The sequence below is a fragment of the Telopea speciosissima genome, chromosome 10 (genome assembly GCF_018873765.1).
Source record: "Telopea speciosissima isolate NSW1024214 ecotype Mountain lineage chromosome 10, Tspe_v1, whole genome shotgun sequence".
Classification (NCBI taxonomy): domain Eukaryota; kingdom Viridiplantae; phylum Streptophyta; class Magnoliopsida; order Proteales; family Proteaceae; genus Telopea; species Telopea speciosissima.
Window position 1 is genome coordinate 33,030,507 of NC_057925.1, and position 13,520 is coordinate 33,044,026.

Genomic DNA, 13,520 nt, shown 5'->3' on the forward strand with positions numbered 1-13,520 from the left:
CTCAAACAACTCTCTCCCTCAAATTTCTTTCTCTTTCTTTCAAATCTTGGGTGGATTGCATTGTTTGAAGTGAGATTCAAGTGCTAAAGTGAAGATTCAACTCCAACAGTCCAAGAATCATCACCTATTTGTAGGATTCCAAAGTAAAACTCATATTTGGACTTGTTTTTTGGTAAATCTGGGCATGCCATTGTGTTTAAATGGCCTGAAATAGGCTGGATACCAAGTTTCAGACCCAAAATATGTGCAAAACCCACCGAGTTGGGGGTCCGAGTCAAAAAAAAAAAAATGCAGCAACTCACCGAGATCTCGACTTGACTCGGTTTTTGGCTTGGCCGAGATGCCACCGAGACCCGAGTCTTAGAACCTTGGGTTCATGGACACTTGCTGCTAGACAACAGGTTCTTCTTCTTCAAATTTTCTGTGGAAGAAGATAAGATCCGGGCGCTAGAAAGAGGCCCCTGGCATGTTGGCCGTAAGCCGATCTTCCTTTGGCATTGGGATTGCTATTTACAACTCCAGTGCATCAACCTAAGCTCCATTCCTGTATGGATTATCTTACGAGGCCTTCCACTTCATTACTGGTGCAAGGATGGGCTTAACATTGTGGGTTCTGTTCTACGCAAACCTCTTTACTTTGATGGTAGAACAAAGAAAATGGATAGGCTTGCTTTCGCGAGGATATGCATAGAAATCTCAGTTGATGACCCTCCTCCCTCCTCTATAATGGTCGTCGATGATGAGGGGTTCTCATTCAAACAAGAATTGACTTCGAATGGGTCCCTTTGATTTGCCAGAAATGCAAGGTGTTCGGTCACTTCTAATTCTACTGGTGTTGCTCTGGGAGATTCAATGAAATCTACTCCAGTCGTCGGTTGCATGGCTCCTTGATAACTTTGGGAATTGTGACTTGTGTCAATGAGACACAATCACATGTCTATTTATAATAAATGTAATGAGAGTACAAGGACAGAAATGCCCCTAAGCCAACACAACATAAAACACCTAGGTCAATTCGACGCTTATATCCCATATTGCAAACTCCCTCTCAAGTTGGAGCATGGATATCACACGTGCTCAACTTGCACACAAGAGGACAAAAAACTTTGCTATTCAACCAAATATCAGCCAACTGGCCACCAATTTTGACAAAGGGAATACAGATGAGTCCTTGTTCGAGTTTCTCTTTGTTGAATGTTCACGGATTACCTGTGACCCGGACCCGGATACATTATAAGTGTCCAGGTTCATTATGCACATGTGATTTGACTAGGATTTTATTTCATTTATTGTAATGATCTCTGATTATAAATAAAGAGGCTGTGGGCACATTGTTCATAAGCCATTATTCATGTCATCGCTCTTTGATGAAGTGACGATCTATCTCCACAAGCTTGGTGCGATCATGCTGGACAGGGTTATGGGCAATACTAATAGCAGACTTGTTGTCACAATACAATAACATGGGCAGTGAAGTAGGAAGTGCTAAATCAATCAGTAGTCCCTGAAGCCACATCAACTCACATATGCCATGGGACATGGCACGAAATTCAGCCTCAACACTAGAACGGACAACAACAATGTGTTTCTTACTTCACCAAGTCACCAAATTACCTCCAACCAGAGTACAATAGCCAGAAGTGGACTGGCGGTCATCAGGAGCCCAATCAAAGTCTGTAAAAGCTTCCACTCGCAAATGATCATTAGGAGAAAATAAAATCCCCTTTCCTAGAGCAGCCTTTAAATACCTGAGGATACGGATCACAACATCCCAATGAGTGGAATAAGAATTATTTATGTACTGGTTCACTCTGCTGATTGCAAATGCAATATCCAGCCTGGTATGGGAGAGGTAAATCAACTTCCCAACCAATCTCTAATATCTCCCTTTGTCTACAAGGTCACTTGTTTTACTAGAGAGACGAACATTAGCTTCAAGAGGGGTATCGACTGGCTTGTAGCCTAACATTCCAGTCTCTGATAGTAAGTCCAGAGTGTATTTCTGCTGAGAGAGAAATACCCCATTGGTAGAATGGGTAACCTCAATGCCCAGAAAATATTGTAAGGGTCCCAAATCTTTTATCGCAAATTCTTTCCCATGAAGTAGTTTCAAGCTTTCAATTTCTTTCATATCGTTGCCCGTGGCAACTATATCATCCACATAAACAATAAGGATGGCAATTTTGGTTCCTGACTTCTTAATGAAGAGGGTGTGATCGGCATTACTCTGGGTATAACCAAACTTTACCATAGCACTGTGGAATCTACCAGATCATGCTCTAGGAGATTGCTTCAAACCATAGAGAGCACGTTTGAGTTTGCATTCCTTCCCATGAGTTTCCCTAGTAGCAAATCCCGGAGGTACATCTAGGTAAACTTCTTCTTCTAACTCCCCATGAAGAAACACATTCTTCACATCCAACTGTTGCTGCTCCCAACCAAGATTGACATCACATGACGGGATAACCCGGATGGTGTTCATCTTTGCAACCGGGGCAAAGGTCTCCTAATAGTCAAGACCATATGTTTGGGTAAATCCCCTAGCAACCTATTTGGCTTTGTATCTTTCCACTGTACCATCAGAATTTTGGTTGACAGTGAAAACCCACTTGCAACTGACTGTTTTTTTTCTGGGGAGGAAGTGGTACTAAATCCCAAGTGCCAATTTTTGCAAGCACATGCATTTTCTCTATCATAGCTGCCTTCTATTTAGGATCTTGAAGAGCCTCGAGCCAACTGTTAGGAATAGAAATAGAGGACAAGGAAGTCACAAATGCACGATATACAGGTGAAAGACACTCATACGACACAATTTGAGAAATGGGGTGTTGCGTACAAGTTCTAACCCCTTTGCGATGTGCAATGGGTAAGTTTAAAGAACGGTCTGAAATAATGGGAGATGGTGATGGATCAGAAATATTACCTGGAGGTGATGGATCCGGTGCAGAAGGAGCCGTTGGATCTAGAGCAGCTGTAGCAGTGTCAAGTTGCATCCCACGACTAGAGCGTTGGCGAGTGTAGGTTTGAATAACAGGCTGTGGGATGACAGTAGGTTGAGTTTCCTTTGGGGTAGAAGACCCCTGAACCAATGACATGGGAAGAGATGATATAGGCATATCAGGTATATCGACACTAACTAGCTCGCCCCCTTGACGAGATGTACACCATAAAAAGGGACAACTTCATTAAAGATAATGTCCATGGTGACAAACATCGTACGAGAAGGGGGATGATAGCAGCGGTAGCCCTTTTGGGTAGGAGAGTAACCTACAAAAATACACTTGAAGCCCCGCGGTTCCAATTTACTAGGGTGTTGATGGTAACGAACATAGGACACAGCCAAAAATTTTGGGTGGAATAATAAAGGTGGTGGAGCCTTGAAGGTCCTGAATGGGAGATTGAAACTTAAAGACACGGGTAGGCATATCACCCCAAAAATGGGAAGGGACATTCATTTCAAAGAGAAGGACATGTGCGCAACCTCTAATAGGTGACGATTCTTACGTTCAGCTACCCCATTTTGAGCCGGGGTGTCAATGCGACTGGTTTGATGCAAAATACCATGGGATGCATGATATGCCTGGAATGCGTCATCACAATATTCTCCCCCCATTATTATTGCGGAGAATTTTTATTTGAGCATCATATTGGGTCTGAACAAAAGAATGAAAGTTAAATAGGAAAAAACCTCATTTTTATGATGCAGCAAATAATCCAAGTGCAATGGTGCAGTAATCGATAAAAGAAACAAACATTTATAACCAGAAAGAGAAGAGCAACGGGCAGGGCCCACACATCAGAATGAATTAACATAAAAAGTGAAGTACTTCTAGAATTTAAAGGAGAGTATGAAGAACGAGTTTGCTTGGCTAAAACACAAGCATCACAAAAAAATCCTTCCGTTTACGACCAGAAGATGAATTTGGAAAAGTTTTAACTAAAGTTCCCACAGGAGGATGGCCTAAACGGCGATGCCAAAGTAACAAATCAGGAGAACTAGAAGACTCAACAACAGTGGGATGAGCATGTCGAAGAGAGGAAGAGGCGGCATCAAGGAAATAAAGACCTCCATCAGCTTTACCAGATCCAATCGTTTCTCCTGTTACCAGATCCTGAAACAAACAATGAGGGAAAAAAGTTACTTTGCAATTAAGATCAGATGTGAGGTGACTAATGGAGAGAAGGTTGGTAGCCGAATTCGGAACATGTAAAACCGAATGTAAAGACATGGTAGGAGAACAAGTGATGGTTCCCTTCCTAGAAATGGATGAAAGAGAACCATCAGCAATGCGAATTTTATCCTTACCTGAACATGGGAATATGTAGAGAAAGGATTTGCCTCATCGGTCATATGGTCGGAAGCACCTGAGTCACGGATCCAACAATTGGAAATGGTAGAGTGACATAAACCAGCAAAAGAAATACATAGAGTGTCAGAAGAAGCCAAAGTAGAAGTAGAAGCGGAAGCAGGAGCAGAACTGGCATTGGAGTCCAATTTGGTAACCAAATTGTGCAGCAACTTAGTCAGTTCATCTTTAGCATTGGCGGGAGGACCAATGGAAGGAGCAGTACCAATAGGTGTATCGGGTACCATAGTTTTAGTTATATGGGCAGCTGGTCTCCCATGACCACAACCCTTAGTAGAATTAGTGGTACGGCACCCATGAAGCTTCCAACAAAAATCCTTGGTGTGCCTCTCCTTCCCACAATAATCACATTTAATAGGTTCTTTATTAGAACAATCACTGGAGTTAGACGAGTTACCTTTAGGTGGTGCAGGAGAACCAGATACAAGAGCCGTCTCTCCTGGGAAGAAGGGGGGGATCATGGCATTGCGCCGACTATCCTCCATTTGATCAGTGAATATGCCTGCTCCAAGGTGGGAAGGGGACCCTTGGTAAGAACATGGGCATGGAGTTGATCGTACTCTACATTCAGCCCAACAAGAAAATCATACACCTTGAATTTATCCTCCCGTTTCTTGAACTTGATCACATCTTCAGGGGTAGAAGCCTGGAAAGTGTCATAAAAATCTAACTCCTGCCACAGACTTCGCAACTCGGAGTAGTAATGGGACAGGTCGAGTTCTTTCTGCTTGGTGTCATGAAGTTTCTTTCACAACTCATATACCTGTGCATCATTCCCAACCTGAGAGTAAGTCTGCTGAGCGGCCTTTCAAATTTTTGCAGCAGTATCAAACAACAAATAACCACGAGTAAGTTGTGTCATATTGGAGAGTAAATAATACATCACAAGGGAGTTGGAAGAACTCCATTTGTCTTGTTTAGGACTTGTAGTGAGGGGTTTCTTCTTTGCACCAGTGAGATAACCCACAAATCCGCAAGAATTGATGTTGAGATAGCAGGATCTGGACCACATCAAATAGTTGCTGCCATCCAGTCGAACGGCAAAGGCAGGGAAAGTGGGAAAGCTATTGTGAGAACTACCTCTAGCAAAACTTATCTTCCCCGCATCCCTAAAGGATTCCTTCACTCTTCCAGAATCTGATGTAAGAAATATCTTCCCAGAATTTAACTCTTTCCCCTTCCTTATTAGGACAATATACAGAGTTTACAACCCAATCATAGCCTTCTTTGGTTTTGAAAAAGCGTCTCCACTTACTCGTAACAGGCTTTCCCTCTGTAGAAGACTTCTTCCGAATGGCATAATTGTCTGCAAATGCGCCTCGATCTTCAAAGAAGACTGACATCTCCAAAGTAGATGTAGCAGAAGAAGTAGCATCTCCCATCGTGACAAGGTGCGGATAAAAAACTTAACCACAGGTCAAAGAAAAAACAGGGAAAAAAATCAGATCATCAACATATCTGAAAAAAGGTTCTTTAAAAAAAGGAGATAGCAGCCTGTTTAGATTATGGAGAGGCTGGAACCAAAAAAGGAGGGAAAAAAAGCCTTCGGTGATGAGAACACCACCACCAAGGGGTGGCAGAACAAGGGAGGCGCGACTCCCTGCCTATCGGTGACGTTAGAAGGGAAACCGAGAGAGAGAGGTTCACAAGGGAGACGACAATGGTAAGTGGTGGCGGCGCTAGGGAAAGGAAGGAGGTGAGAGAGAGAGAGAGAGAGGTGGCGGAGCTAGGGAAAGAAAAAAAAAAGAAAGGATGAGAGAGAGAGAGAGACGGTGGTGGTGGGAAACCCTAGGTCGATTCTCCCTGCTCTGATACCATGATAACTTTAGGAATTGTGACTTGTGTCAGTGAGACACAATCACATGTCTATTTATAATAAATGCAATGAGAGTACAAGGACAGAAATGCCCCTAGGGAAACACAACATTTAACACCTACGACAATTCTACCCTTATTTCCCATATTATAACACTCCTGCAATCAACGATGCGTCCATTGCTCGCTCTCTCTCATCCTTCTCGCGTGCTGCTGGCATTATCCATAACCTTAGAGACTGCCTTCGCTCTTCTAGCCAAGGAAGACGTCGTACTCAAATGAAGAATTCCCACTGGCGACGATACCTCCCCACCAGCTCTCTCTAAACCCATCGGTTCGAACTTCTCCTGTAGTCTGACCTCTATTTTCGCCCGTGATGCTGCTCTCGACTGCGGTGCTACTCCTGAGGTTACTGTGGTTCACGCTTCCTCCCTGCCTCCTAAGGTTTCTCCGTCCTGTCCCTCTCACCTTTCAGCCAATTCTTACCCTAATCTTCCTTCTGGCGCCCTTCCAGTTTCTTCCCTTTCCTAGTCCAATCCTACCCTTCCCCCCCTCTTTCCTGTCCCCCTTTTGCCCCTGGGTGGGGCCCTCTGCTGGCTTAATTCTTTTCCCCCCGTCCTCCTTGACTCATTCCCCCTCATCCATGGGTCCCACTCATTTCCCCCGTTGGCTATCCCATCCCCCTTTGTGGACCCTTCTTATTCTAGACTAAACCCTGCTTCCCTCATCTTGGGCCACCTGGCCCAGCACTCCTTTTGTTCCCCTCTCCAGGCCCATAAGGTTCTTGCTCCCCAATCCCTAACCCATTTGGCCCAAGCCACCATCTGCCATCCTCCCTTTGCTTCTTTGGATTCTTCAATTGGAAGGGATTCGGCCCTTTCTAAGCTTATCTCCTCTTCTTCTCTACCTGTGCCTCCATCGGCCTTATCGGTTCCCCCCCTCCCTTCGTGTGTATCGTCAGCAACACTAGTTGCCCCCTTATTGCAAGGAGCTGCCACCACGAAATTATCCCTTTCCCATCAATGAGAAGATTTTGGCCCTAAGTAAGGCTAGTTGCGACCATGCCGTGTGCCTAGACACTTAGTTGTGTTTATTGAGTTCTCTTGCTTCCCTTGTTTGGGTGCTTTTGTTGCGTGGGGTTCTCCCCCCTTTTTTTCTTTCAAGCCCTTTCTTCCTCCCTTGTAAAGGCAGGGTCTTGTAATTTGATTGCTATTTGTTTGTTCTCTCTCTCCCCCCCCACCCTTTTCTTTCCTTTGTTAATGAATTTTTTATTCATCCCAAAAACAAAAAAGAAAAAATCATTGTGTAACCTTAGTTGTAAAGAAACACACCCAAAATGGGAGTTTGGTTTTGGACCCTAGGTTGGTAATGCATGCTGTACGATGTTGTATACACAAAATTTAGTACTTGACCACACATAAATCAATTAAAACAACTAAAATATGATTTAGGAATGAATAAACATTAAATTAGAAACCATTTGTTTAATTATCGATGGACCGAGTTTTCCTTCAGCCACGGTGAATGGGAATCCATACATCCCGGGGCTTCAGATGCGCGGGGGAGGTATTTTGGGGAACATACTAAAACCCTGTAGGGTTTGTGAACCTTAGGATGGTGTGGTGAACCTTCACCACGTGGTTAAGGAAAACTTTCTCCACTATCAAATGTTTTTTTAAAAAAAAAAAAAAACATGGTTCCTTACAAAGATATGTGAGTGATTTGGCTAAGAATAACAAAACCTGAGGTTTTCTAGGAAGTTTTTCCCTCTTTGGGTCGAAACTATTGAAATGACACCAAAGCTCGAAACATGGTTGAAATTTCATCTAAACTGCGGAATTTCGATTGAAAACATGTTTTTTATACGAAGGGTTTGACCTAAACGATACCAAAATCCAAAACATGGTTGAATTTTTGCTGAAACTGCAACATTTCGACCGAAAAAAGGTACGACTGAGGTATTGCACCTAGTTTTGTTTCGATCTAAGATCGAAATATTTTGTGAAACTTCAGTCATTTCAACCGAAATTTCGAACATTGGTAGTCAGTCTGCCATCATTCTAGAGTCGATTGCTGCTGGACCAGAAGCAGTGATGGATTCGGCCATCGCCTCTGCAACGAAGTTGGCCCACAATAACGAGGAAAAAAAAAACAGAAAAACGACATGAACGAACAGGGAATAGAGAAGAAGAGAAGAAAGGGGAAGAAAAAGAAAACGAAACAGGAAAACAGATAAGACAAAGTGAAGAAACAAAAAAGAAAAAAAAAAGAGAGAAAAGAAGAAGAAAAAAGAAATGCAGCGTAGAGACAGGGTTTCAGGGAGGAGTGTCGGGGTTCTGTTGGATGGAGCTACCCAAGAATCCAAGAAGTAGAGGGGGAAAAAAACAAAAAGAAACCAGAAACAGGAGGAGGAGGAGGAGGAGAAGGAGGAAGAAACTTACCTGTTCGTCGGTGTGATTGCAGTCATTAGAAGAGGCCCTCAATCAGGGTTGGCATCGGCAGCAGCATCTCTTCGATTTCCTTCATCTTCAAAAAATTGAGATCCTTCTCTTCGTCTTTCGATAACTTGGGTTCCCTTGTGTTTTTTTTATGCACATGAATGATACAATGCATGACAGTGCATCTAACTAATGTTCACAATCCCATCAAATGCTAGAAAGGGTATCAAATTTTTTTTTTTTAATACACATGCATGATATGAGACTGTATATAAACAATTTACACTGTCCAATGGAAGTGCTAGAAATTGCATCAATTTTATAAAATAAAAAAAAGGCGAACTAAGGGATTCACATGCCCAGGGGCAGAAAAAAGCCTCGACGTACTATGGTGGGCACTTTACTCTTGAGAATAGGGTACCTATTCATTAGTTGAGCTTATTTTTTGATTACTTTTGATTGTTAAGAAAGTTTCTGCCTCTGTGATTTCTTCATTATCATCCTTCTTCCTGCTGCTGTTGCTGGCGGAGCTTCTCGGTTTGTATTGACCTGTCTCGGGTCATATCAACTAATATGGGTTGAGACATACTGAGACATGTATTTTTTTCCCCAAGGTGTCATATTCTGATATTCTATTGAAAGGAGCAAATCCTGATATGTATCAGACCGATATGCATGATATGGCGATATGTATTGAGACTTGATATTCTGACTGCAGCTTTCGGATGTATTTCATATTCGACCAGTTAGAGGACAATGGCCTTTCTTGGAGCATAGTTTTGTGCAAGTAAGAGGTCATCGAAGAAGCTTGGACTACCATTGGTAGTCTTTCTTTTTTCCTTTTCACCCTATTTTTCTTCTCTTTTTATAGGTAGGTTGCATAAGAAGTCAGGCTGTAAGGCCCTTGGTCTTCTAGCATAGTCTCTTCAGTCTCGGGCTAGTTGGTTGTCATTTCCTTGCGTGAATTTTGTTATTGCTTTAACTTTGAAAACATCACCATTACCCCACTCTCGTGGTGGGAGATGCATGCAGATTTCGTTTCTAATTCAAAAGGCTACAAGATGATAGTCGTACTTCCTTTTTGGGTGTTATATTTGCTTAATGTTGATGGTAGCAAGATATCACAGTGTAGGAATAAGTACTATCATTAAAAAAAAAAGAAGAATTATCATCAACAACAACAACAACAACTCAGCCTTATCCTACTAATGGGGTCGGCTACATGGATCCTTACCATCACCAAATGCTAAAATGCTTGAAATAACTTCCCTAACTTTGCCGAATTATTGGAGAATGACGTTTGATGTGAACTATGCCCTTGGATAACAGGAGAAAAGAACTAACGGAATAATACTGTGATCGAGTTTTTGTGGTGTTGTCTATGAGACCTGCTAATAATTATCTTTTGGTTTGGATTGTCTTCCTGTGGGTTTTATGTGAAGGATATTAGACTTTCTGAGAATCCAATAGCTGATCCAGGAAAAGGCGGTCTCCCTAGATTTATTCTGATTGCACGTTTAGCAAAAGTTGAAATTCTAAATGGAAGTGAGGTAAATAGCGTGCTCTTTTCTGTATGTTCGACCCCTGTTTTTTTTTTTTTTAATTATGTTATAGTAATCTGTTACACCCTTTTCTTTTACTCCTTTCAGGTAAGTCATCGTGAACGGAAAGAATCTGAGATCCGGTATGTTTTTCTCTCTTGGGGTATCCATTTTTCATGTGGACATTTAATCCTTACTCATCGGATGGTGTGTGCATGGAATTTCAATACGAGTTATGCATGTTTTATTTATTCAATTTTACCATGGAATCTTTTCTTCTTTACACCATTTACTTTATTATTAGGATGGTCTCTTCATGGCTGTTTTCTTCTTCTATCTTAGAATAAGCCATATATATGTACAAAAATATTTAATAAATCACACGGTTGCATGGTTTCATATTCTTCTAAATCTTGCTAATTGGACTATAATCTTTGAATTATTTCTGTTCAGAAGCTCTCCATTGTTGTGTCTCTGGACAGTCGACAATGATACAATTCCTTGGAAGGCTTGGCAGATTTTCTTGTTTATGTTGTCTTCTTTTTGAAGCATCCTTTAATTTTCCACTTCTCAATAAGAGTTAGTAGAGAAGGTGACTTGTCAGCTTATTTGTTTATTTTAAAGGGGAGGGGATTCATCCACGGCACCCCACCCATACACGATTCTTCAAATAGAGGGGGGAAGGCTGGTTTAGGTCATTTCTACCTACGTTGGTCTTTGTCGCACTGTTATGTGTACGATCGTGCTCATAACCTTTGGCCTAATTTAAATAGTGAAATATACTCCATCCACTAAATTTCTCACCTGATTCTTAAGATAATGAAGAGCTAATCTAGGTTAGATTTAGCCCCAGATAACCCAGGAAACTCAGCAGTCAATCTTAGGATAACCCTCAACGGCAGGGTAAGGTATAGGCCGAAATTCAGAAATAAAGCCAACACTAACAACCAGATACAGCCACTCGATAGGGCTAATATTAGGGTAAAGTCACGAGTGTAAGTCTTAGGATCAAGGTTTAAAGTATCGGTATCGGGTATCGTATCGGTCGGGTGATTTTAAGAGACGTATCGTATCGTATCGTTTCGGAGATACGTATCGAACAATACAGATACGCATAGAAATGGCTAAGATACACATGGAAATACACTTTTGGAACAAAATAACGATATAAATAAACAATATATAATGAGTGTCATGAATAAAACCTAAAATGGTGAATAATATATAACCAAACAAGTGCATTAAATTGAAATTGTTATAAAAGATGAGGTTTCTTATATGTTGTAATTGTCTATAGTGATGAAAAGTATTGGATGATGCAAGGATGATGTTGTAGCACCCCTTGATTCGTTTTTTAGTTTACAAGTGTGAAAAACCAAGATTAAATGCAAGATTTTAGACTTTTGGTTGAAAGTTTTTCTTCATTTTTTTGTTAGATTAGGAGTTATATCGAGTCTGTGAGTGAAAATGGCTTTTTTATGGAATGTATCGATGGTATCGGTACGTATCGGTGTGTATCGGTATGTATCGGAATGTATTGAGCCGTATCGGTCGATATGTATCAATACGTATTAAACCACCCACAGAACCCTTTACTGGACGTATCGATATCGATATCGGTCGTATCGTATCGTATCGATCGATACAATTAGAGACAATTCATTTTTTTTTTTAAAAAGGAGACGTATTGGTATGTATCGTATCGGTATCGACCGATACCGATACGTATCGGTCCGTATCGTATCGTAACGGTCGATACTTTAAACCATGCTTAGGATTACCAGCAAGCCCTCCAAACAGGGAAGAAATAGGATGGCTAGGTTACTGGTTATCAGCAGGGAACCAAATTAGAAAGTAAAAGAAACTTATCTGTACAAGCTAATCCAGCCAATAGAAGAGAGCCAAATTCAGGTCGAGTGGTGCTTGTATAGGGAAGAAGCTCTGCAGAAAATCCAAGCTCAGTCTGATGGTGTGATTAAGGCGCAGGCCAGATCCAGCCAGTGGAATGGAGTGAAACTGAGATCGAATGGAGTGGATGGTGGGATGGAATGATGTTCAAAATCCAGCAGGGTTTGGTTGAGGGATAAGGAGTTATCACACCCAAGAGTTGCTGCAGGATTCCAAGTCCAAGAACAACAGCAGCCTGCACTCGAATAAGGAAGACAGTAGCAGCAACAGCCTTGATTGTTGGTGTGGTTGCAGCCTTCAAAAGGGAACTCCAGTACTTGAAGTAATCCAGCAACAGTAGTAGCACAAGGGAGTTTCGAGCAGGGTAAGGAGAAAGGGAAAAGAAGATAGAAGAAGAAGAAGAAGAAGGGGGGGGGGGACGGTAGGGGATGGCCTTTTCAGCCTAGGTCTCTCACCCACAGCTATCTCAGCTGTTGAACATAGGAGGAAACTCCCATAACCGATGACTAATATGGCCTGAAACTTATGTGGTTAAGGTATACTCCCTATTTATCCTCCATACCTGTGCACCAGGGTATGAGTTGGGTACATACCTGGAAAGCTGTCCCGTCCCATTCAACGGTTAAGGTAGCTCTGCAACAAGAGGTTGAGTATGAGGGCAAATCCCCAAAAGGGAAGTTGATTTGTCGGTATTTAAAACACCGGTCTATCTTCACAGCTGTATTTTATGAGCTGTTTGCCTTTAATTGTAGCACCAAAGGCAAGCTTGCCGGCCATATCACATATCGAGTTCCCTGCGAAAGTCATATCAATCCAGATCCACTCCCTAGCAAGAGGGAGAATTCTTCTGATATGGGGCTAACACCTACCCAAAACATTTTTCCCAACGGAGGAGGAGAAGGGGGCATGAGAAGAAGAGATGGTCAACATCTTCCACTCCATTCCAACATAGAACACAAGCCGGAGGCACAGATATATGGCGGTAAAGGGGAAAGGATTGGGTGGGGAGGCAACACGAGAGGGCTCTCCATACAGTGAAATTGTGGTGGGGATATGACCTTTGAACAAAACTATCTTGCGGCATGGGGAAAGGGAACCATGAGATCTGACATGATTCCAGGCTGAAAGGGGGCTGAAAGATCCTCTAGAGGAAGAGCCAAACAATTGAGTCTCCTCTAGAATGCTAACCAAGAGGCAAGGGGGTGCTGGGCATTCCATATCGTAGCAAGGGTTGGGGAGGGAGAGAGGGGGGGGGGACCAAGCACCTAGGGATATGATGGAGGCAACAGGGGAGAACTTACAGATGCCCGAAGAATAGATTTCACATTCCCCCACAATAGAGTGCAGGACACCCAATGGGTGCCATTTATCAAAGCCAAAGGGAGGTGGACTCTTCGCCCACTGTCTTGGAAGAAATGGCCTTGATAGCTATTGGGCAGAGGCTGAGGCTT

The 13,520-nt window shown here is 42.4% G+C and overlaps 1 protein-coding gene across 1 annotated transcript in view; it reads left to right on the forward strand.

The window, feature by feature from the left end:
• LOC122644017 (tubulin-folding cofactor E-like) overlaps nt 1-13,520 on the forward strand; it is an 80,231-nt gene that overhangs the window by 20,114 nt on the left and 46,597 nt on the right. Inside the window, exons 9-10 of the mRNA XM_043837609.1 lie at nt 10,063-10,170; nt 10,270-10,304. Coding sequence (XP_043693544.1) covers nt 10,063-10,170; nt 10,270-10,304 — 143 coding nt within the window. The remainder of the gene's footprint in view (nt 1-10,062; nt 10,171-10,269; nt 10,305-13,520) is intronic.